The 23,188-nt window shown below is 40.3% G+C and overlaps 1 protein-coding gene across 4 annotated transcripts in view; it reads left to right on the forward strand.

The window, feature by feature from the left end:
• Window positions 1-260: 260 nt before the first annotated feature.
• The window catches only part of LIN9 (lin-9 DREAM MuvB core complex component), a 39,141-nt gene continuing 16,213 nt past the window's right edge, over window positions 261-23,188 (forward strand). For 3 of the 4 annotated variants that reach the window (XR_014317079.1, XM_082755622.1, XM_082755624.1), the window contains exons 1-6: window positions 261-359; window positions 10,898-10,930; window positions 12,043-12,137; window positions 15,836-15,940; window positions 17,804-17,937; window positions 20,471-20,596. Coding sequence is in view for 3 of the 4 variants with exons in the window: in XM_082755622.1 (XP_082611748.1) it covers window positions 281-359; window positions 10,898-10,930; window positions 12,043-12,137; window positions 15,836-15,940; window positions 17,804-17,937; window positions 20,471-20,596 (572 nt within the window). In the remaining variant the exon portion in view is untranslated. The remainder of the gene's footprint in view (window positions 360-10,897; window positions 10,931-12,042; window positions 12,138-15,835; window positions 15,941-17,803; window positions 17,938-20,470; window positions 20,597-23,188) is intronic. The other variant, XM_082755623.1, reaches the window with a different exon arrangement.

Genomic DNA, 23,188 nt, shown 5'->3' on the forward strand with positions numbered 1-23,188 from the left:
ACATGCGCTGTGCTGTCCGTCCCTGACGGACCCACAGGACTAAAACTACCACACGGAGTGCTCAGGTGTGCGGGGCAGGGCTGCGTGAGGGCAGCCCGTGAGGAGCAAAGGCGCTGCCACCCTTCAGGGCGGACACAACCCAGCCCTCGCCCTGCGCCGGGCGGCTCCTCAGGGCGGCGGGCGGCCGTTCCCGCCCCGCGCAGGCGCCGCCATTTCCCCCCCTCCCCTCACACCTCGGCGGCGGCGCCGCCCCGCGCAAGGCCCCGTCTCCTCCCCCACAATGCCCCGCGCCAGGCAGCCTTTGAAAAAGCGGCGCGGCGGGTTCAAGATGGCGGAGCTGGATCAGCTGCCTGACGAGAGTGAGTCCCCGCGCCGCGCCGCGCCCCGCCGCCCCCGGCCTCCCCCCCGCCGCCCCCGGCCTCGCCCCCGGCCTCCTCCCCGGCAGCCGGGGCCGCCCGGCTTCTCCCCCCGCCGCCTCCGCCGCCGCCGCCCCTCGGCGGCGAGGCCCCGGCCCAGGCGGCGGTGCGGGGAGGGCGGCGGGCGGGGGGCGCTGGGGCCGGGCCGACGCCGTCCTGACGGGGCTGTGGGCGCTGCCCTGCCCTGCCCTGCCCTGCCCCTGCCGCCGGGCTGCCCCCGTGCCCGCCGCCCTGCCGGGGGTGGAGGGGGAAGGGGCTCGGGAAGGTGTGCGGGGGGAGCCGGGGGCAGGGCACGGCCCCGGGGGGAACGGGAGGGTGAGGGGAGAGGGCCCAGGGGGTGAGAGGGGTGAGAGGGGGTCCTGCAGGAGGAGCACGCAGATGCAGCGTGCCTCTGTGGTGGCTTTGTGAGCGTAATTGTCAACAAGGGTTAGGTATAAACACGCATAGGTGAGATACGCGCTTCTGTATACAGGGATTGACACGCAGCGTACATTATCTGTTACATAATGCACAGCAGGTGTTACAGAAGAGGAAATTTTCAGTGTAAATGTGTCTGCTGGCAGGTCTCCTTCTAGAGAACACACTAAGATCTAGGAAGGCTAAGTTCTGCCAGAGAGTAACTGGAGGTGCCGGTGTGCCAGAAAGAAGAGAATACGAAGGGAGAAGGGGGTATGTAAAGGAGGAATCACTTGTAATTTAACCCACTTTCTTCACACTCCGCAGAGGCATTCAAAGCAATCAGTGGGGCAGTTCCTATGCACTGTGGATTCTAGTTTTAACGTCTACCGTATGCCATAAGGCACCTGCACTGCTGCTTGCTGGGGGTAACACCTTGCCACCAGGGTTCCTTAATACCTACCAGTGGCTGAACAGGGCCCAAAGCTGACTTGAAGGGTATTAAGAAATACATTTATTTTATTTTATTTTATTTTATTTTATTTTATTTTATTTTATTTTATTTTATTTTATTTTAGCCCTTTCTGTCTTGTAGTTTTTGCTTTACCCTGTTTACAGGTATTTTGGGATCCTTTTGTTTCTAGTGATAAGATAAGCAGGAGCTGTGATCTGCACTCAGTCTGAGAGACCAATGGACAGGGAACAGTGTGAAATCAGCAACTGAAATCTGTCGTGTGCTGATACAATCGCTGCTGTGTTTTAAGTTTGGCATGTATAGCTGAAGACAGCGCCTGAGTAAAGGAGATTCAGAGGATGACAGAGGAAAGGATGGGCCTTGTGAGAGGCAGTTTGGAAGGCTGGGATGGCGCACGAGATGCAAGTAGTAACTGAGGTGGAAAGGACTGAGCAAATACAAACACATCGCCTATATAGAATACAGCCGCACACCTGCATGCAGGTCATGCATATTGATACTTGCAGATGTTATTTCTGTCTGACTACTTACACAAATGTTTCCTTCAGACTAGTACTTCAGTGTTTTTGCAAGATGAGTGGCATTACTGTTGGAGGGTTTTGTACAGCACCTCTAGAACGTGTGCATCCTACAGTATTGACTTTCAGACTCACTCATGAGATATTTGTGTATTGTTTGCATCTGACATTCATATTATCTTACGCAGGAAGGTTCATACATTAATCACTGTGGTAGAGAGTTACAATACGTTGTATATCTGCACCTGCTTATTTACGTAGAACACAGCTCTGTGTGCATTCCATTACAAATGAGCTAGTACATATTGCAGTTGCTTAATGTGGAAAAGTAAATGTTACATCACACCCCTCCTGTTAACACCAAATGGTAGTCATCTCGAGCACTGTCAGCTCTAGGAGTGCGCTGCGGTGGTTTGGAATTGTTTTGGCATGGGATTGGTTATGTGTGAGTATGGATCTGGATGTTCACAAGAGTTCTCCGGAGAGAAATCAACTTTGTTGGAAGTGACACAGGGTAGGGGAAGATCTGGCAGAGAAATGCCTGTCTCGCATCTGGCTTTATGGGCTCTGTTCTTCTGAGGGGAAAAATAACTCACTTGTTTATGCGTGAAGATTCTGTTGTACTGATCTGTGTGGGGAATCCATTGTCATTCATTTAATTAGAACACAAAGGTGGATTTACAGGGGAAGGGTTCCTTCCTGAAAGGCTTGACGCGGTACTCCTGTAAGATTATATAGACAATAGTCGTGACATAGTTGAATTTTGATAATGGGTCTCAGTTTAATAATTTTAAGTCTTTAAAGAAAATTACTCTGAGTAATCACTAAATCATTCAGCAGTTTAGGAAAGTGTGTAGACTAATAACCATTTCTTTGTAAAAGTTATTCTGACAATGGCTTTTCCAAAAAATGAAAAATAAAAATCACTTGGGACATCTAAGAAGTTTTATATTTCTTTCAGGATCTGTCACTTGCTTTCTGTTCTGTGTGTTGGCTGTAGCATCTCTGTTTACATGAAGCTCTCTAAAACTTTAAATGAAGTTGCCAATGTGTGTCCAGCTAAAACTAGGGCATCTAATAGTTTTGATAAACGTATGTACAAGGTAGATTTATATTTTTAGTGACGCTGTTTTGTGCATCACCGTGCAAGCTCATGAACGTGCGAACTGCTTCTGTAACAGGAGGCTTAGTGGGAGATGGCCTGTTCCTACTTCTGTCATACCCATGTTCTAGGGAAGGTGCTGTGTGTTTCAAGGAGTTAACTTTTTTCTTCTCTTTGCCACCTTTATGTTGCCTAGAGCAGCACCAAAAAGGTTTGACACGTCTGTTGCTTCACCTGTCAGAGTTCCTACAATGTTGTACATTCCTCTTTTTCCCTTAGGGTTGTGCTGTAGTGCGGACCCTTGCCAGCAGTGTGGCCATTGGTACGTGAAGTGTCTGCCTGGCACACGAAGCAGGCACATGGTGAATGTGTTTTGAAGGCAATAGGTAAATAGGAGCAAGGTCAGCACAGCAGAAGCCAAGGTTTGGTGCAAGTAGGGGATGTTTCTCTGCTCTCATCAAATAGAGAGGGAGCTTTCTAGAGTGCTGGTGCACTGCTAGAAACGTGGAAGTTTCAAAAAGTCTTGTGCTTTCACCCCTGTTCTTAATACTCTTGGTGAGCTGGTTTTCCAGTTACATTGTAATTATTGTTCCACCTAGGTCTTTCACTTCCAGTCCTGTTCTTAAGATAAAGATACAAACTTAGTCTGATAAACTGAGATCGATTTACCTCTGTCTTCATGTGACTTTCTGCTTACTTATAAGGGATAATAACAATGAGCATTGCAAAATTGTTTTTGAAATCTTTTATGGTGGTGTAAAAATAAGTCTCTAAAAGAGCTACAAGACTTCACAACCATCAAACTTTGAGGTTTATGCCTAATCCCGTGACTTCTCTCTGGCAGAGTTTTTATAGTGAAGCAGTGGACTGTAATTGAGTTTTCACCTAGAATTGTAATTAAATGCAGTGTACTCAGTGACAAGATAACTGAAATTTTGGAGCTCTGTTGTTCTAACCATGCTACACTTATAAATCTGATTAAATGGCATTTGCTTTTGGTGCTGTGAAAGCACCTGCTTGCCCTCTGGCAAGCAGCATGATGCAGCTGGGTGGTGAAGGCAGAAGAAAGGAGCTCAGATTAACAACCTAAACAATCACAATGTTAGTGGTGTGTAAGTTCATATGCAGTTTGTGCCTTTAGTTTAAGCCTTTTCTCACCAGTTTTGCATGGGGAGAGGGATGCAGAGACCTGGTGTGAAGCGAAGTTCTGTGAAAAAGGAGTAATTCTATCACAAAGCTTATAACGGAGAAATTCCAGAATATTCAAGATCCCAACTGCAAAAGTACTTTAAATGCTAATAATTGGATTTATATGTTGGAGACAGGATTGTTTCTGTAGATCGTTGGGTCAGTGCCTTCTTGTGCACAGGTAAACCTGGATGGGGAGGACCTGCGGAGTCAGTTCCCCAGAAGTCAGGTTTGGAAGAAGTGAAAGCAAGCTAAGCTAGCTAAAAGATCACCAACACGGTGCCACCAACAGGAGCAAGGCACTGAGCTGCTACCGAGTGCTGTGTTTGTGTCATCTGCAGGTGAACACCAACAAGTGACGGGTGAATCCAAGCAAGAAGCCAGAATGTGGTGGCGTTAGGTGGCAAAGCGCTAGCAATGCGAGTACTGAAAATGGTACTCCATGGCCAAATGTGTGCAAACATCACTACTGGTGTTTGTAGGGGCTTGTTGTGTTTTAGGACAGGCAGAAGAAGGGAAGGGGGGCATGGATCTCTTATCCCGCAGGTGGAGGCTGCAGCACAGGCAAGCACCTGAGGAAGAAATCCTCCTCTACCCCCAGCACATCCCCTAGCTGCTTCATGGCACTGCCCCTGCGTATGACACTTCTCAGAGAAGCTGAGGGAAGGATGGGGCATACACGTTGCTGCTTCAGTTTTCCTAGGGCAAAGGGGCCGTGAAGGCAGCACCACTCTGGATATTTGAGGCAGAAATTCAGGAGAGCCTCAAGATTACAGCACTCAGGAGAGGGCTCAAGGCATATTTCATGGCTGCTAAACAGTACCCAGAACTACTCGTTTTGGCATTGTACTGCATATGTTTAGAATTGTATATTACCATGGTATCAGCATATTGCCCATCATGAGAATGTAATGTTTCAGAAAGACAGCTTTGGTGTTGTGGTTATTATCTGCACAAGTCCTGTAAAGGGATTCACAGGGCTGAAAAAATGGACTTCCACCCAGTAGTTGAATTAGGATGTGGAAATACACAACTATCAATCTAGTAGCGGTCTCATAACGTGAGGGAAATGCTGATCTGTGCTTGAAGCTAGAAGTTACTGTTCTTTCATTCATTTATTTACCTCTACAGCAAACCCAAATTCTGGGGGGAGCTTTAAAGCTCTCAAACTCATTTTTTTCTATGATCTGTGTGCTTTTAACTTTCTAAGTTTTCCTGAACTTTAGTGGCCAGTTATTAGAGATGCTTCCTCTGCTGTTAACAACTTTTGCTATGCTTTTGCAAGCGAATGATCTCTAGGAGGACTAGTGACTCACTCTCTGAAAAAGGCTGGTACTTCTCCCTTCTTCTCCACAAGTTTCCACTGTCACACCATTTTTAGAACCAGCAATGTAGTTTAATTACATAGGTTTTTGAGGCGTTCATGCAATCAGTGTTAAAAAATAACCACTCACTTGTGCTGAACTGAGACAAAATGGTGTAACAATCTGGTGAAGAAAGGTTCTCCTTATATTATCACTTACCTGAATAATATAATTACATGTATTGACTTAGATACACTCTTGGAATACCTTTTTGTGCTCACACATCAGTAAAATCAGCACCTATGGGACATCCATTTGGCTATTTCTAACTTTTATTTTCAAAATTACAATCAGCTGTTACAAATTCATTATTAAAAAAAAGAATCTTTTGCAGATGTAATTCAGCCTGTGTTCCCATTTAAATGTTAAGCTCAGCTGTTGAGAAGTTGTTTAAACTGCTTTGCCTTCGTGTTAGTACTGAAAATACACATCAGGGCACCCATAAGTGCCCATACTGAATGGCAGTGATACTTCCTCTCCTTTGTTCAGATATGTTTTTTCGCATGGGAAGAGGGAACAGGTGCTTGGTTTTAAACTTAAGCTTTTCCCCTTTCTAAATACTGGAGTCAGATTTCAGTGCTTTTGGCCTCACAGCCTATCTCCACATAAAAAATACTGCTTAGAGGGCAAGCTATCAAAATTCCTCTTTAAGCCTGTTCACACCACTTGCAAAGCAGCCAGAGGAGGTTATCTTCATGGTAATGTCCATAAAAGCGCTCTCTGATGCTTGGAGGGTGAGGCTGGGGCCAGAGGAGTGACTGCTGGAGCGTGGATGGTGCTGGAGGAGCAGGACTGGGGGAGTTGTCCCTTGGCATGGCCCCTGCTGCCAGCAGCAGTTTTGTTTTTCTGTCCAGCCTGGTGTGAAAAAATGTGGTTCTTGTGGTGTTAAACCTGTCAGACTTAATGTTATTTTAATGTTGATTTTTTTTTATTTGATTTGTTTTAATATGGACTTCCGGAAAATCACTTCTTACTAGAGCTATAAAAACAAAAATACACTGACTCCTGACTCTGTAGGTACTAATGAGTTCCCTGCTATTAGACTATTAAAAGCTTTGCAATCTGTAACAGTTATTTTTACTGCACGTCTGTGGTCCATATATTCTACAGAAACCTTTTTTTAAGGCCAGAAAAGGCCATTGTGTTTGGAGTATATGTGCATCAGCTCTGTGTTTCCCTTTTCAACTACACTTTTCCCTTTAAAAGTAGATGTGAATTTGATTTAAGGAGTTCAAATGGTAGGGAGTCCGTGCTGCCCTTCCTCAGCATAGTTAATACAAAAAGTGGCAAACTTTGGCATTTGTTGTTGATCCAAACTCACCCAATGTCATCATCTTTCAACAAGTAAATCTAGTTCTGTCCTTCCTTGTAAGAGAAGGCTGCAGAGCTATTTCCAATCTGAATTCTCTCATTGTAGATACTTGCAGTCAGTACAGACCTTGACCTTCTGTAGGAAGAACAAGATTGGGTGGATCTTGGCTTTTTTGCACAAAGGCATGTCTTCAGAGCTTCCAGTCTTTCTCCTAGCTCTGTGCAAAATCCTCTCCCAGTTTTTCAAACTTAGTCAAGTACGGACACTGTGTTGAAGTAATACATCTACTAGCAACCTAACAAGCAATAAAATCATAGAATGGTTTGGGTTGGAAGGGACCTTAAAGAGGAGCTGAAATAAATTGCAAAAATATTGTTATGCAATCGCCACCAAAAGAAAAACAGACCCTGAGAGCTGTGGTAAGCAGAGAAGCGAATAGGAAGCTGTGATGTTTGTGCTTCGTTGTAGATATCTTTCTGCAGATTTTCTGATGAAATACTGGCTAACCAAGTGCAGCGGTAAGTGAAGCCGGAGGGCAGTCCGTTTGGTGGCTGCTCACCAGTGGTATTGCCCAGGGCTCGCTGCTGGGGACGGTTTCGTTTAACGTTTCTGTCAGTGATCCGGATGAGAGGATCAAGTGCACACGTAGTAATCTCACAGATGATGCCAAGTGAGGTGGGAGTGTTGAGCTGCAGGAGGGTAGGACGACTGTGCAGAGGGGTCTGGGTGGGTTGGATCAATGGGCCAAGTTCAGCTGTGTGACATCCAGCAAGGTGAAGTGTTTGGGTCATACCCCTGCTCTTGGGTGGTGACAACCCCATGCTGCCATAACAGGCTTGGGGAAGAGTGGCTAGGAAGTTGCCCCGCAGAAAAAGACCTGGGACATTGGTTGACAGCCGGCTGAGCATGAGCCAGCTGTGTGCCCAGGTGGCCAAGAAGGCCAGTGGCATGCTGGCTTGCATCAAAAGTGGTGTGGCCAGCAGGAGCAGGGAAGTAAAAAAAAAAAAAAAAAAAAAAAAAAAAAAAAAAAGCCAAGTAGGATATGGTTGGCTTTGTGGGCTGCAAGCACACGTTGCTGGCTCATGTTGAGCTTTTCTCCAACCAACACCCCCAAGCCCTTCTCCTCAGGGCTGCTCTCTATCCGCTCGTACCCCAGCCTCTATTCATGTTGGATTGCCCTGACACAGGTGCAGGACTTTGCACTTGGTCTTGTTGAACTGTGTGAGGTTTGCATGCTCCCACCCCTCAAGCCTGTCCAGGCCCCACTGGATGGCATCCCTTCCCTCCAGCGCATTCACTGCACCACACAGCTCGGTGTCACCAGCAAACTTGCTGAGAGTGAGCTCAGCCCCACTGTCCTGCACTCAGCAGGGGACTAAAACACATCTAAGCCACTCGTACACTTCACAGTGGAGTAATGTGACCATGTAGGCTATTGAAAGCAGATCTTCTCATTTCTGATCCACTGCTGGGGTCAGCTGCATGTACTTCCACCTTAGGCTGAGGTTTTCCTACTTTCAGCACTGAGTCACTTCCATGATGATCTGAACCGGGAGGAGCTAGAATTAGACTTTGGTTGTAACATCCGACGTGATGGAGAGGCCTTCTTTCATCCTTTCCACCCATTTCTTAAGTGTTTGATGTTTGTACAAATGAGATGTGTCATTGTTATAATAAGTATTTATGTTCAAGCACATGTTCATATTCTGCTTTAATCTTTATCTGTATAACTAAAATGCTGTTTAAAAAGACTGATTATATGTTTGTTGTTCAGAACAGGAGTGGTGTATGAAATCTGGTATTTAATGTGGGGTCACGATACTATAAATCCAACAATTCTAACTAAAACAGGATAGTTTTTAAAAAGTTAATGTATTCTGAATGTATTCTGCAACTTTTATAATTTCTGAAATGCTTTTATCTGCATTAAATATTGAATATGTTTGGTTGTAACTCATTATTGCTCATTTCATCCTAGTTTTTGTGGCCCTGGTTGAATGTAAAATACTGCCGAACTAAATGGAAAAAGCAGGGGAATGCTCAGTTTTCCTTGAAGTTCGACAATATAATGAACTTTATTAGGACACTTGTATTTCTAAATAAAGATTCCCTTTTCTGCTTAGATTACTTCATTTGCAAGCTAAGTAAGGAAAAATTTGTCATAAGTATGCATCTGTTGAGGATTTGGGCTATGGGGAAACTTACTGATTCCTAACTATGCCAAGTGGATAAGATGTTGGCAGCTAAGTGTGTTTGCGGTGGTAGTGCTACAAAGCTGGGAGATAGCACAGTGGCATTCTGGTGTCCGTCACTTCTTCACCTTGACTGAATTGATTTAATCTCATTCATATGAGGAAGATGGTCAGAAAAGGAAATTATTCTGTGTTGAGGTGAAATGCCTGAGACTTTTCACATTACGGTTCCGTTTTGAGAAGCCAGCATCTTCTCCATCTAACAGTACTGATGATACTGCTTCTGCCTCTCCATCTTCAATGACACGTACTTTCCCCCCATGCTTTTAAACTGAGTATTTATTAATCCCTGCACACGTTTCCCACCATCCCTCACATTATTTTTTAGGGGAGGATAAAGGTTTCTTCAGCGGCAATTACGTGACTTGTTCTGTTTGGGACTGCAGTCCTAGTGAATAGCAGGGTATCTGTGCATTTGTGCAAGCACTGTGTATGGCGTGTGATATTAGTATGAAATACTTAATAAATCAATAAAATGCCCACAGTGTCTTTAATTAATCCGGTAATATCTTCTATCTTCGAGGTATAAATCAGTAGTACCATGCCACACCTCCGTTACAAGAGCTGAATTCACTGTGAACAGCATAGAAGCGAGTTCCTGTACCAGCCACTTTTAGGCCTCCAAACTGTCAAAGGTGATGGATCAGAAAAGGAATGTGTAGGATGGGCAACAGAACAGTACAGCCCAGGTCTGTCACCTTACTTCTGACAGTTAATCCCATGTGCAATAGCCAAGTTAGATTTGGACAGCTTGGAAGACGCTGGGATGGGACCCTCTAAACCATCAACGAGTGAAAAACAGTTCAATTTTGTATCTCAAACTCAAGTGTGTGTGTGTGTATATATATGTATATTTCAAATATTTTCATTACAGTACAGTAAGCTGGTAGTGAACACAATATGTTGGAAAAAAATAAGGAATGTAGGTGTTTCGGTCTTTTTTGTCCTCGCTACACCTGTGTTTTCTTCAAGAGTCCACTCAAAGCCAAAATACTGCATTCTCGTGGAAAGGGGCAATAATTCATTTTTGGCTTTGTGATTTTCCCTGGAATGTGTCCCCTTGAGGAAAGGATCTTTGGCACGATAAAAACTAATGAGTTTAGGACTTAGATACGGAGCAGTTGCAAGCAGAGATTTTCAGATCTTTGGAGTCAAAAATTCTCATGGAATTTCCAAAGAGAAACTGAAGGAGGAAGCTGGGGAAAGTGATGGGGAGAGGAGGATGCAATGCAAGAATGAAAGGTGTTGCAACAGTGGAATATGTGGAAGGTTAAACCTGATTTGAAAGAAAAGCATGAATCTGTTGAAGTGCTGTCATGCAGAAATACCTTTCCCTTTGTCTTCTCCTACTATAATTGCTTCAAACAGTTTATTCTTAGAGAGGCACTTGCAAATCGCAGAGCGTGAGGGCAGCAGTCAGGCCTGGCTTTGTCCTTTCTGGCCCAAAACCACTGCAGAGGTTCTGCAGGAGCAGTGAAATTCTGAAGGATGTGCTACCCAGTCTGAGCAGTGGAAGCAAAATAAAGCTCCCATCCGCGTTTCTAATGCCTGCCTGCTGCGTTTCTCTGTAAGGAGTTCCCACCAGGGGGCGACGGGCTAGCCATCACTTCTACTTTTGGGTCAAGCTTAGCTTGCATAAACTGCTGCTTCCATGGACTTTTTTGGCATTGAAGAGTTCTGAATTAGGAGGACAATAAAAAAAGTTAATTACTGTATCCTAGTAAATTGTATAATACAGTTACAACTGCATGGAAGTATGTAGATCGGATGTGAAGCCCATTCAGAATCTACTGTGTTAAATAAAAGCGCTCAGCATCTGTATTCTTTGAAATAACTTAGGATTTATGTGGATTTTCTGATGTGTTCTATTGCAGGTTCTTCAGCAAAAGCACTTGTGAGCTTGAAAGGTAAGCAGCTAACGTTATTTACATGTACAAATGAAACAGCCACGCTGACCTTTAGGCATGCTTAGTTTCTGGCTTCAAAAACTTCAAGAAAATAGCACTGAAAAAGAGTGGGGTTTTTTGTTTGTGTGTTGTTTTGTGTTTTTTTGTTTGTTTTTGTTTTTTTTTGGGGGGGTAAAATATGATTAGTTTTATTATTATTTATTTATTAGTTTTATTATATATAGTTCTGTAGTTTGATAATCCTTGGTGGTTGAAACTGTGTATGTCATGGTGTACTTAGACACTAATCTTCTGGGTGGCGTTCCTGAAGTGTGTTTCTTCTCAAGTACCTTCTTAGGTATCAGGTTTGATGAGAAAATTGATGTAATTTTTTTCTGTCTTGAAGATGAGATAGGAAAAGGATTCTCAGTGAGCTCTAAACATGTGACAAAATTTACATTAGGAAGGAAATTCATAATCCCATTACATTTCCTGTCAGCAAGTTATAAACTAACTCAAAAATCTTTTTCTTATATCTTTTCTTTGAAATTATTTTCATGCACATGACATATGAATTTTGAACGCTTACAATCTACCCAACAATAAAAAACTCTTAATATACTATAAGTCTTATATTACACAAGGAAGAAGACATGGTCTGCTGAATCTGTTTTAATTAACATAGCTTGTTTCAGTTAAATTTGTTTGACTTGTTGATGTACGTGCTATTAATTGCTTTTTAAAATGAAGGTAGCCAGGTCTGTTAGAGCTTTACCTTCTCCAAGATTCAGTTACAGCCATGATAAAGCTGCCTAGATGCGTGTTCCCCTGTAAGTGGAAATAATGGAAGTAAAGGAGGTTCCTGAAATCTTTTTTTTTTTTCAGGAATAATAAAGTTTTGTTGATGTTTCTCCTTGTACTGAAAATTTCTTTCATTTTTTTAGTTAATGTTCAGAACAATTTAATACAAATACTGAAATCTAAAATCCATTTATAGTTGAACCCAAAGAAGACACTGCAAGTAACAAAAGATATATTAGTAGACGATGTTATGCTAGCTTTTGGGTAATAGCTGTGTTAAAACACACACGCATATGGCTATGTATATTAATGACACAAATTCTTCACAACAGAGGGAAGCTTATCCAATTCGTGGAATGAAAAATACAATTCTCTCCAGAAAACCCCCATTTGGAAGAGCAAGAATGCTGGTTCTGCCGTGGAAATGGTAAGAAGCAATAACAAGCCAACTTTTAGATTGGTTAAATACTGTAAAGTTAATCAAATGTAAGGATCAGAAAATCTGAGAATTCATACTTTTGTAATCTTAGAATGTTAAACTATATCCTTCAGAAGCAGTCTACACAGTTTCAACATGAGATGAAAGCATTATTTTTTTTTATAAATGAATAATCAAACTAACTAAATTGTTGACCTTGTTCAAGAGCGCTCATAATCATTTTCCCTCTCTTTTGTCAAGAAAATGTGTGAAATGTCTGTACTGAATCTACAGACCCTGAACTTAAGAAACTCCATTTCTTATCAACCATTTGCTTTATCTCATGAAATATCTCATTTCTAATTTTGGCTGAGAACTGCTGCATAAGGAAAAGGAAGCGAAAACATCACAGCATACTTCGATCATTGTGCCTTCTGCAGGAGAGATTTTAATAAAAATAAAGTCATGTTAGGGAAATGTCCTGCAGGGTTCTGAGAGGACTCATGAGGGGATCGTGAGTTAAAGAATGTCCTTGGAGTGGGGGAGTGAAAGGTAAAGGCCTTGAAGCCTCCAAGGCTTCCCCCGTTTCCACCTCTCTGAAACGTTCCATTGTCACGTTTTTCCCCACTGCATCAAGTTCAGGCTTTTCTAGATTATTCTGTACTTCCCCTACCTTACCTAGTTACTTGATTTTTGGTTTGGTTTTGCCAGCAGCAATATCACACCTGATGCCTTGTTTGTCTACATACATGTATATATTACTGTGTGCTCTTTCTGCAACACCCTGGAGAGCATATGAAATGCTCCCTCAACAGCTATGCAGATCTTTCTCCTATGCTCTTTTGGTGCTGCCTTTTTCCACAATAACTGCAACCAACTTGCCAGTTCTCACCTGGTTTTTATTCAAATCACAAGTTGTTTGTTTATTATGAACTGCTTGCTTATTTGAAGGGAAGAATTTTGTTTAGAAATTATGGTACTTGCCTGCTCTCCACATAATCAAAATATCTGAGAAGCATCCAGTAAAGCATTAAGCAACGTGACTAACATCTCCTGTGTAGTTTGCTCTGTGATTTTTATCCCTGAAGAGAGAAACTTACACAGAGAAGATACTTATTTTGGTCGGATTTCTGTAGGCATATGTATACGTGTTGCTATGTGCTTATGCTGGAGAACTACAGAGGTCTACAAAATGCAGTTCCAGTGACTGGACCTTTGTGATGGCCCTTACTTCCTGCTGGAGTTCACATTAAGCCATAATATTTGTATCAAAGCTTTGTTAATCTTCAGGTATGCTACCTGTAGGTATTGAAAATAAGGATTCAAACTTTGAATTTGACTCTGTATTCTGTAGAAAGCTCGGACATGATCAAAAGATAGACATAAAATGATGTTTTAGCAGTGGCACGTGTTGCTGAGATGTGATGTAGTCTTCTATACTAGGTTGAGATCCATGAACACTGGAAGTTTTGCAGCTGTGTTGTACTACCAATTGAAAACTCTTCCCCATATGCCTGACCTGTTCAGTTAAGGTAGATGATGCTTCCTTTCAACACCTGTTCTTTTATTCTGCTGTTAGGCGTCTGTTATCCAGACTGATGAAAGTTTGTTGTTTTGGATAGTTCCTTGGAATAGAATTTAGGAGCTTCTGTTGAGGTTTATAAAACAGTTCACTTGATCTGTACCATAGCCTTAGCATAAGATTGGAGGAACTTCCATGTTTTGTGTAGGTGGAGTATTTGTGTTTGTGTGTTGGTACGTGGTGTTCATGGGGTATAGTGCCACCAAGACGTTTGTGAGGAAAAAAATGTTGTTCTAGAATCAGCATTTCAAATCTCAGGACCAAAATATAATTGCAAATATTTAAGAGAACCTGATGCCTCATCCTCTAGGCAGAGTGCTATGATTAAAAAAAAATTGGAGTTTAGCGATGCAAGAGTTTTTATTGTTGAAATAGGTTTGTGGATTTATTTCCTTGCTCAAAAGTTAGAATAGTTCTGACCTTTTTTTTTAATGATGATGGTTTGTCAAGGACAGCAGAGATGTTATAAAATAAATGAAAAGATGCAATTTAAATCTAACATTGTTTTTAAGATCTAATAAATCTAAAAAAAAAAAAAGAACTCAATGCATTTATGTGCAGAGAGAAAAACAGCATCCAGCAAAATTAACATGATAAACTAATTACTATGCTAATATGCTGTGGGCACTGTTTGGTTCCCTTGCCAGCGTGTGTCTCTTTTCTGTTTGTAAAGTGTACAAGGAATAGGAGTTTCCTTCTGTGTGCTGAATGTGCTTAGGTGTCTAGCGCATACATGGCACTATCACTTAAATACACCAGTGTAATTATGTTTATAAAATACACAGTGTAACTTTCAGTAAGAAAGACGCAGTTCCCTGGGAAAGCTCCAGCTGCTCTCCTGGCACGGGACAGATCAATTTCTTGCTACTGCTAATTAATTCAATTGGGAGTATCTATTTTCAAACATATATTTAAGAATTACATTTAATAAGTTTGTGACTGACTAAAGTAAGTGCATATTGGTGATGTTTTACTTCGTTGTGTTGATTTATTTTGTTTCTGATTGCTGTTAAGGGCTGGCTTATCTTTGTCATCAGTATTCTTCACATTTGGGTGCTACAGATTTCATACCTATGTGGTTTGCATACTATTTGTAGCATTTCCACCATTTCTACTGAAAGAAGCAAAATCTGCATTTATTTGGCCTTTACTCATCACTTTTGTTAATATTTTGAATTACGAGGAACGCTACGTAGTGCAGTCATGGAGTTCTACAGGGGAGAGACGTCTCAGATGTAGCTGGCTCCTGTGCTGGGCCACAAAGTCTTTGCTGAAGGGAAAGCTTCCTGCTTTTAGCACTAATAGCCAGTCTAGCCAGACGTAGGTTACTGTTTTGTCCTTGTTGAAAGCTCTTTTTTTGTTGTTGTTGTTGTAGGGTTAAATGTTGTGGAATAACTAAACAGAAGTGGTTGAAAAGGGGAAGACAATCATGACACATATTTGCAATATGATTTCTCATTTTCAGTCAGCCTTCTCTTTGAGCTGTAACGTCTTACCACCACACAAGTAAATTTTAGCATAAATTCTAAATTCTTCTCTTATCTGATATTTTTATATAACTTACTTAAGCTTCACTTTCTTCAGGCATTAGCTTCTTAGCATTTTGCAGCGTAGGCATTTTCAGTGAGTTTAAAATTAAAAAAAGAAAATTAGATTCCTAAGAAGTTCTTGAAAGAAATTTTATATAAAGCTAATGTTTTTACTGGAAACATACCAAAACACAGTTTGAATAAACATTTTTACCCCAAATTTAGAACAAACTGCTTGAGAGATGTGCTTATAAACAAGTACTATTTTAAGCTTTGATACATAAGTTTTTTGACACCTAACTTCTCTGGAAACAAGTGAGAGTCACATTCTAAATTCTTTTGTGGAACTGAGCCAGCAGTACAGCAATGGGTTATAGTTAGCATTGGAAAGCCCAGAATCTTAAATTCCTTCCTCTCTTCTCTCAGCCCTTAGGTTTGTAACTGCTAGGAGGCACTGTTTATTGTGTACCGTGTGCCTTAAATCCAGTAGGTGGCAAGAGAAAACACGTTCCGTTTCTATCACTGTGAATTCTGTGCATGTACAGAGAAATCAGTGTTTTTTTCTTGTAATTCATTCTTAATTTTGATACATGCAGCCCTTCAGAAATTCAAAACGGAGTCGACTCTTCTGTGAAGATGATGACAGACAAATAAACACAAGGTCACCCAAAAGAAATCAGAAGGTTGCGATGGTTCCACAGGTACCTACATGTATGCAGATATTTTTTTACCAAAAAGGGGAACAAGCCTATCTGTGTTAGCGGAAGATTAGAATATATTTGTTTTTCAAGTTGCATTACCAGTTTTTGAATATGCCTGTGAGGAAAGCTGTTGCTAGGAGTAAGCCACAATTCAAAACAGATTTGTATTTTTTTTCCTCACAACTGTGGTACTACGTTTATTTGTGAGAGTACTTGTTCTTTTTGATCCTGGACGTAAGCATATAGAGCTGGAAAGCAGTCCATAATTGCCTGTCTTGCTCCTGTGAACAATAATATTCTGTAATCTGCACAGATTTTTTCCACTTCAGTTAAAAACTGACTACGGTTCTTCCACAAACTAACTACACCATTTAGAAGGCTGCTGTAGAACTTTGTGTTCCAATAGCTAGGAACTAGTTTTAGATTAGTAGCCAAAATGTATTCATGGCCATCTGCACCTTCTTGATCCTGTAATGATACTGTCCTCTGCTTCAAACAGCTTGGTTTTCTATTCTTCTCCTTGGCTGTCTACTCCTTGGTATAGCATGAAAGAGCAGCAGTAATTTTTCTCACCCTTTATTTGCTGTTAGACAGGGCAACATCTCTTTGTCTCAAAGAATTGACTCTGTAATACCTTTATCATCCAAATCACTTCTCTGTATGTACCATCACCTTATGAGCCTGGATTTGCCACAGTGAAAAGACGGTATTTAAATACTGGTCGTACTTCCTTTCTGAACTGTAGCGTGTAGTGTAGGATAGGGAGGACTTAGCAATTGCTGTTTTGCAGGGTCTGTTTTGTTACAGAGGAGGACCAAGGCATTTTTCTCTTTTGCTACTATGATTTCTTAACAGTAGAAAGGCCTGGATAATGTCCTAAGCCCAGGTAGTTTGTACTTAAATGTCTGGTTCAGGATGTCCTGTGGATTGCTAGATAAACCTGTGTGAGCGACTGCAGTTACTGTAGCCCACAGATCTTGCCATTGTGCTAGGCTTTGTTTCCTGAAGCAGAAGTGGAACTGTATCTAGAAGGCAGTAGTTAAGTGCAGCAGGAGCCAACAAGATGGCAACTGTATGCTTTATTCTATTATTGCTGCTACTAAATGTCATTTTTGAGCATTTAGACAAGGATAACAACAAGTTATGGCATGGGGACCCAGTTAAACTAATATTCTTGAAAAACCATTGCTTTTTCAAGTAAGTTTTCCTGTCAGTTAAGACAGCCATCCCTGCGAGGAAATTACAGAATTATTTTTCTGCAGTCTTGTTTAAACACAGCATTGTGTAGTATGCATGTGATCTAAGACAAATGCCTTGTTTTGGGGTTTATAAAATAGCTTTCAAACTTAGTTAAAAATTGATTATGTCCATGCTAGGTACTCTTACATTTTATAAAAAGGCGACGCTCTGCTCAGGGCTTTGACTTGATTACATCAAATTAGTAAGAGTGGAATCACTAGTGCAAATGAGGGAGTTGGCGTTGCTGGCATTTGAGTCACCAAATCACACATGCCAACTTGAGACAACATTCAGTGGTGCCTCAAACATTTGAGGTCTGTGTGCAGTTAGTGCCAATACTGTTGTTACTAATAATGTGGTTTCACTGCTGGAAAATGCTTCCCTTAGAAGAGCTTCGTGTAGAGATAATTTATATTGATCCTGTTAAAGTTTGCCATCTGTTTGGATTGCATTGCAGTAAGGACAATCGTAGATCTGCAACACAAAAAAATGTCATGAAACAATACATGCAATTAAGATATAACAGTTATTAATATATGAACTTTTATTAAAAAATAGTTTAACAATTTGAATATTGAAGAATATTAGACCATATTTAACTGTTTCCTTTATTTTACTGTATAGAAGTTTAATACAACAATGCCAACGCCAGACAAGAAGGCATCACAGAAGATTGGTTTACGGCTTCGTAACCTGCTCAAACTTCCTAAAGCTCACAAGTGGTGCATATACGAATGGTTCTATTCAAATATAGATAAGTATGTATTCTTTATATAAGTATTTTATTAGTATAAAAACAAGTAATTTTCTGAAGTTGAGCTACAATTTTCCATGTACTGGTTAAACTTTATTTAAGAATAAAGTTTATTCTTAAATTTTTAGATCTTGAAAATTATTTTATTGTGTTTTTTTTTGTTTGTTTGTTTTTATAATGAGCAATCTAGTTGGGTAGCTCTTTTAGTCTTCTATGGAATGTATTCGTCCATGGAAATATTTTCCTTTTTATGATCTCTGCCTCTACCAAATAGAAGATTTTATGCATATACTTTACCTTCTGAAGTCTGAAGTTGTCAGAACACTTCAGCTTTTTTGAACCCTTGAGTCAGTGGTACACAACGGAGATGGAAAGGGGACTGCTTCTTTGCAAAATGCTGCTTCCCTAAAAGTTAAACATTTTTATTTTGTGTATTTATTTCCTGTTATCCTGTTTTTATTGTGATCACCAACAGGGTGCTGGGTTATGACTATTCAGGTCACCTCTACACGTCAGAATCTTTCTTGGATCACCTAATCTATAGCTCTCAGATTGTTTCCACAGTCTGTATTTCAGTCTTTTGGTACTTGTTCTCTTAGCACCAGTGGCAAGGTGGTGTGAATTGTTTGAAAGAACCATTTTAATTTAGTCCCTAATCACATAAAAACTAAAAATTCTAAAATGTAAAAATTGACTATTATATGAAATGCTAACATTCAATACTCTGAAGGATGGCTTCAGAGTTAACGAGCATTCTTTTCCAGAATCTATTCATAATGAAATACTGTTCTTTTTTCCTATTTTAATCAGGATAGCTGTAGCTTCAGCAGGCAGTCATAGCAACAGAAGAACATTTTAGGATATGTTTACCTCAAGCAGAAAAATTGCATGTTCATTTTAGTTTGTTTATAATTCTTCTGTGGAAGTTCTTTTGAATGAATTAGTTTTATGTATTTTTTTTCCCTTGGTCTTATTTGGAAAACAAACAAAAACATTATTCCTAGTAGTAATTTCAATATCTGATGCTTATAGTTTTGATATTTATAACAGTCCAAGAACATTTTTTTTCTCAAATAATTGTCTGTGGAGCTTTAGGTCTATCAGTAAACTAAAACTTGTGTTTAGCAGGTGACTCTAAAAAACCTTTTTGATAGTTACCTCACATTACTGGTATGATTATGTTAAGATATTACCATGGTATAGCTTACTAAGAAAGTACATGTATATATCTGCAGAAGAAAAACTGATTTATGTTGTGGGTGATACGATCTAAACAATATGAAGCATAGAAGAGTTTAAAGCATAGAGCTGTAAGCTGACAAAATACGGCACTCTCTATAAAGCTCAACGTATTTTAATCAAATCTTATCCTCAGTTGACATCATCTATTTAAACGCGATACGCCTGCTATAAGTTTTTAAAATATTTTAATCTTTCAAACTATCATCTCATTATATATCATCTCTGATCATAAACCACCCCCCCCCGCCCCGAACCAGATATAGTTGTAGCTTGCTTACACCACATGGCAGACCTTCCGGTATTATCAATAGGTTTATAGTTTGCCTGTTTAAAGTCAAGTGATAGTTTTTAAAAAAAAAAATCAAATACAGATTCTTTCTCTTAAAAAAAAAAAAAAAAAAAAAAAGTCGGTGTTTACAACTTTCTTTGAAGTCTAATGTTAAAGACACTAAAACTGGATAAAAAAAATAAAAATAAAACCTTTATACACTTATCTTTTGCTTGAGTGCCACTGATCATCCTTAGCAGTTTACTTTCATTTCATGACACAGTGGCAGATCCTTTTACTGTAAAAATATTCTCTTCCATTCTTGCCTGAGTTTCCTTATCTCCATGAACCTTCCCTCTCTCCTGACACCCAACACATTCAGTTGAAAGTGGTGTTGCTTCCAAGATCCTCTCTGTTCTGGGATATTTCCCTCTAAAACCCCAGTACCCTGTAGAGAATAGAGAAAAGTGGCTTTGCCTCGGATGCAGTTATTCTCTTGTTCTTACCAGGTGAGATTTATTTCACTTGCTATGGTCTTTAATCATCAACCTGCTATTAGGCCAGCATATCCATTGCTGCTCCCTTGTCTCCTCAGCCCAAGAAGAATGTGGTACTACAAAGTAAAAGACCTTCATAGAACATAAGGTATATTGTTGTGTTATGACAGGTCATAGCATCAAAGAAAAATTCATAACTTGTGTAGGTAGTGTCACTTCTGTAATAGTGATCCTCTGCTTTATCATGGAGCCATGGTGTGATGGAATAAAAATCTCCTGTATAGCTACTGACAATGACAAGTTGGCTCAATTTCCTGTATTTTTGGAACCCTCTGTTGAGAATCTGGTTTATAATTGAATGGATTTATGAAAAGGGTGCTATTTTTCTATTCCTCAGTATTGCCTTGCACCTATTGTCCTTTCCTTTACTCTTAATACCTCAACATATGTTTATGGTTTCCTTTAGTGGGTTGCAGTACTTTCATAACACTTCATTGGCTTTGCTGAAGTTTCTTTTGATGTTTCAACAGACCACTATTTGAAGGAGATAATGATTTCTGTGTATGCCTGAAAGAATCTTTTCCAAACTTGAAAACCAGAAAATTGACAAGAGTAGAGTGGGGAAAAATCAGACGATTGATGGGAAAGCCACGGAGGTAATTTTTTCCCCCTCCCTCCCTCTCCCTTTCCCTCTCTCTTTCTCTTCAGTCAATGATTACATGTAGTTTTCATGTTACCTGAATTGTTCTTTTTTTAATTATTTTGCATGCAGGTAGTAAAGCTCAATAATAGCTGAGCGTAGAACAACATTTTATTGAAATGGTGTTCTCTGAGTGTGCACAATGCTTCCCATCCCTGACCTCCCTCCCATTCCTTGTGTGTGTGCGTTCAGTCCATGCAGTTGTGATGAGCCTGTACTTTAAACGTTCTCCTCCCATCCTAGGTAACTTGAGTGTTCAAGCTGGGCTATGTTGAAATTATTACTCTATCTTCCATGTTGCATTGCTTCCTGACATGAAGCCAGGCCAATTTTCCACTACGTGTTTTTTGGATATAACTAGCTCTTTGTGGGGAGAACAAATGCATGTTTTCTTCTCTTTTTTTTTTTTTTATTTATTATTTTTTAAACCACTTTTTAGATTCTCAGCTTTTCCTGGCTGCCAAAACAGGAGTGGGGGAAGTCACCCATATAATACTGAACATCGTAGTCAAGAATCCAGAGTTGAATGAAAAGCAGAGTTTTTTTTCTCTGATTAAGAATTCTTAGATTTTAAACCCAATGATTCAGTTCAGTCTTTTCATGGAATCTGTACAACTTAGGATAGAGAAGAGAAAGCTCAGGAGAGATCTCACCTGTGAGTGTAAATCCCTCAGGAAAGGTGAGAGGACAGGCTCTTTTCAGTGATGTCTAGAAACAGGGTAAGAAGCAGTGGGCACAAACTGAAACACAGGAGGGTTCTGTCTGAATGTAAGGAAACAGATTTTTACCATGAGGGTGATTGAGCACTGTAACAGGTTGATGAGAGAAGCTGTGGAGTCTCCCACCTTGGAGTTACTCAAAGGCCATTTGGATGTGGTCATAAGCAGCCTGCTCTCAGTGTCCCTGTTTGAACAGGGGAGTTGGACCAAGTAACTTCCAAAGATCCCTTTCAATCTCAACCAGTCTGTGATTCCCTAAATTCTGAAAGATCAGGATGAGCAAGTAGTGTTTAGGTAAGAAAAGACTGGTTTGTTTATATGAATTACTAAAAATGAAAACTGAAGCACTGAATCAATTTCATAGGTCATTGTATCGAGTCAGATTGTATTTTGTCTGATGGAGGCTATTTAATCTTACATGGCCATTTAATCTTACATGGCTTTACATAATTATAAATGCTACTCCATGGAGGGCAGCACAGCCACCTTAAAAATGGCTCCTTTTGGAAAGGTGTTCATTTAAGCTTAATTGTGAGTTTTTAGTTCTTCTATCATTATGCTTCCCACTGAGAGGGAGCTGTTGTAGCTGGAGCTTAAATCATCATTTACTCATATTCATTTGACTTTTGCCAAAAGTAAGTACCACTGGATAGTAGATGTATATACTTTTTTTTTTGTTAAGCTGTCATACAGTCATTTTTTTTTTTGAAAAGAGAGCCTCATGCTTAAGAAGCCACAGTTCTAAATGGTCAGGAAGTTTTTACATCAATTCTAAACTACAGGTACTTGACTGGATGGAGAGTCTGGCTTTGTTAACCAAGAGGTTATGTGATCTTGCTTTTTGTCAGCCTCAAATAGGCATTTGTTTGTTTTTCATTTCTTTAATAATTAAAAAAAATACTGGCAACGTTTTTCAAGATCTCTGGAGAGGTCCCTGGGCTCAGTTATAACAGGTTTTGAATGGTCTAAATCAGTTGAATACTTTTTCGAGACAGTTTTCATCTAGCTCTAGAGCAAAGTCTTCTGACATTACTATTCTGTTAGAAATGTCTTGTCTGCCCTCAGTCATACGCAAGTAAGCCAAATTCCATGGCCATACTAATATCTTCCCAGGAGGGAGGAAAAAACATACAACATATTACATTCACAGTGTTAATGGCAGAGAGAATAATAGTTTCTCTGTGTGATAGCTGTGCACATGGTTGTCTTTTTTCTTCTTCCATTTTGTGTTAAATATATTGTAATATTTTCTTAATGTCTGCTGCTACTTTAAATGTCCTATCACACCAGCAACAGTGTGGTTGGTTGGCACAACAGTATTCTTCCTGGGAGCCTGCAAAGCTTGTAAGATTCCAGTAGACTCTGGGGAAAGATATACTCCAAGAGAAGGAAGAGGTAATAGTTAGTCTTGTCTACTCTATATAAATTTCAGTGGGGTTGTGAAATAGGAATGGGTGTGAATTAAGCTCAGATATGCCTGTCCTGACATTGTATGGTGGTGATGATTCCCATGTTCAAACTTCTGTGACCAAACTAGAAGCCTAAAAGAGTGTTCATCCTCTTAAATAAGTCTATGGAAAACTAAAGAGGTTGCAATGTGATCTCTGCCATAGTTTTCACCTTCATTTTTTTTTTTAGGAGTGGTACAAAGATGAGAGGACCTTTTTTAAGGACATTTTGAGGGAGAAGGGCTTGGAGACTTCTTTGAACATAAGGCAGAAGTACATTGTAAATACTTTCTATCTCCATGACCCACAGCATTTGGGAGTCTCTTTGAGAACATCTGGGCTAGCAGTGAAACATTCCTAATGTTTATGTTGTAGGGTCTT

Source organism: Aythya marila (assembly GCF_965140915.1).
Source record: "Aythya marila genome assembly, chromosome: 3".
In the NCBI taxonomy this organism is placed as follows: domain Eukaryota; kingdom Metazoa; phylum Chordata; class Aves; order Anseriformes; family Anatidae; genus Aythya; species Aythya marila.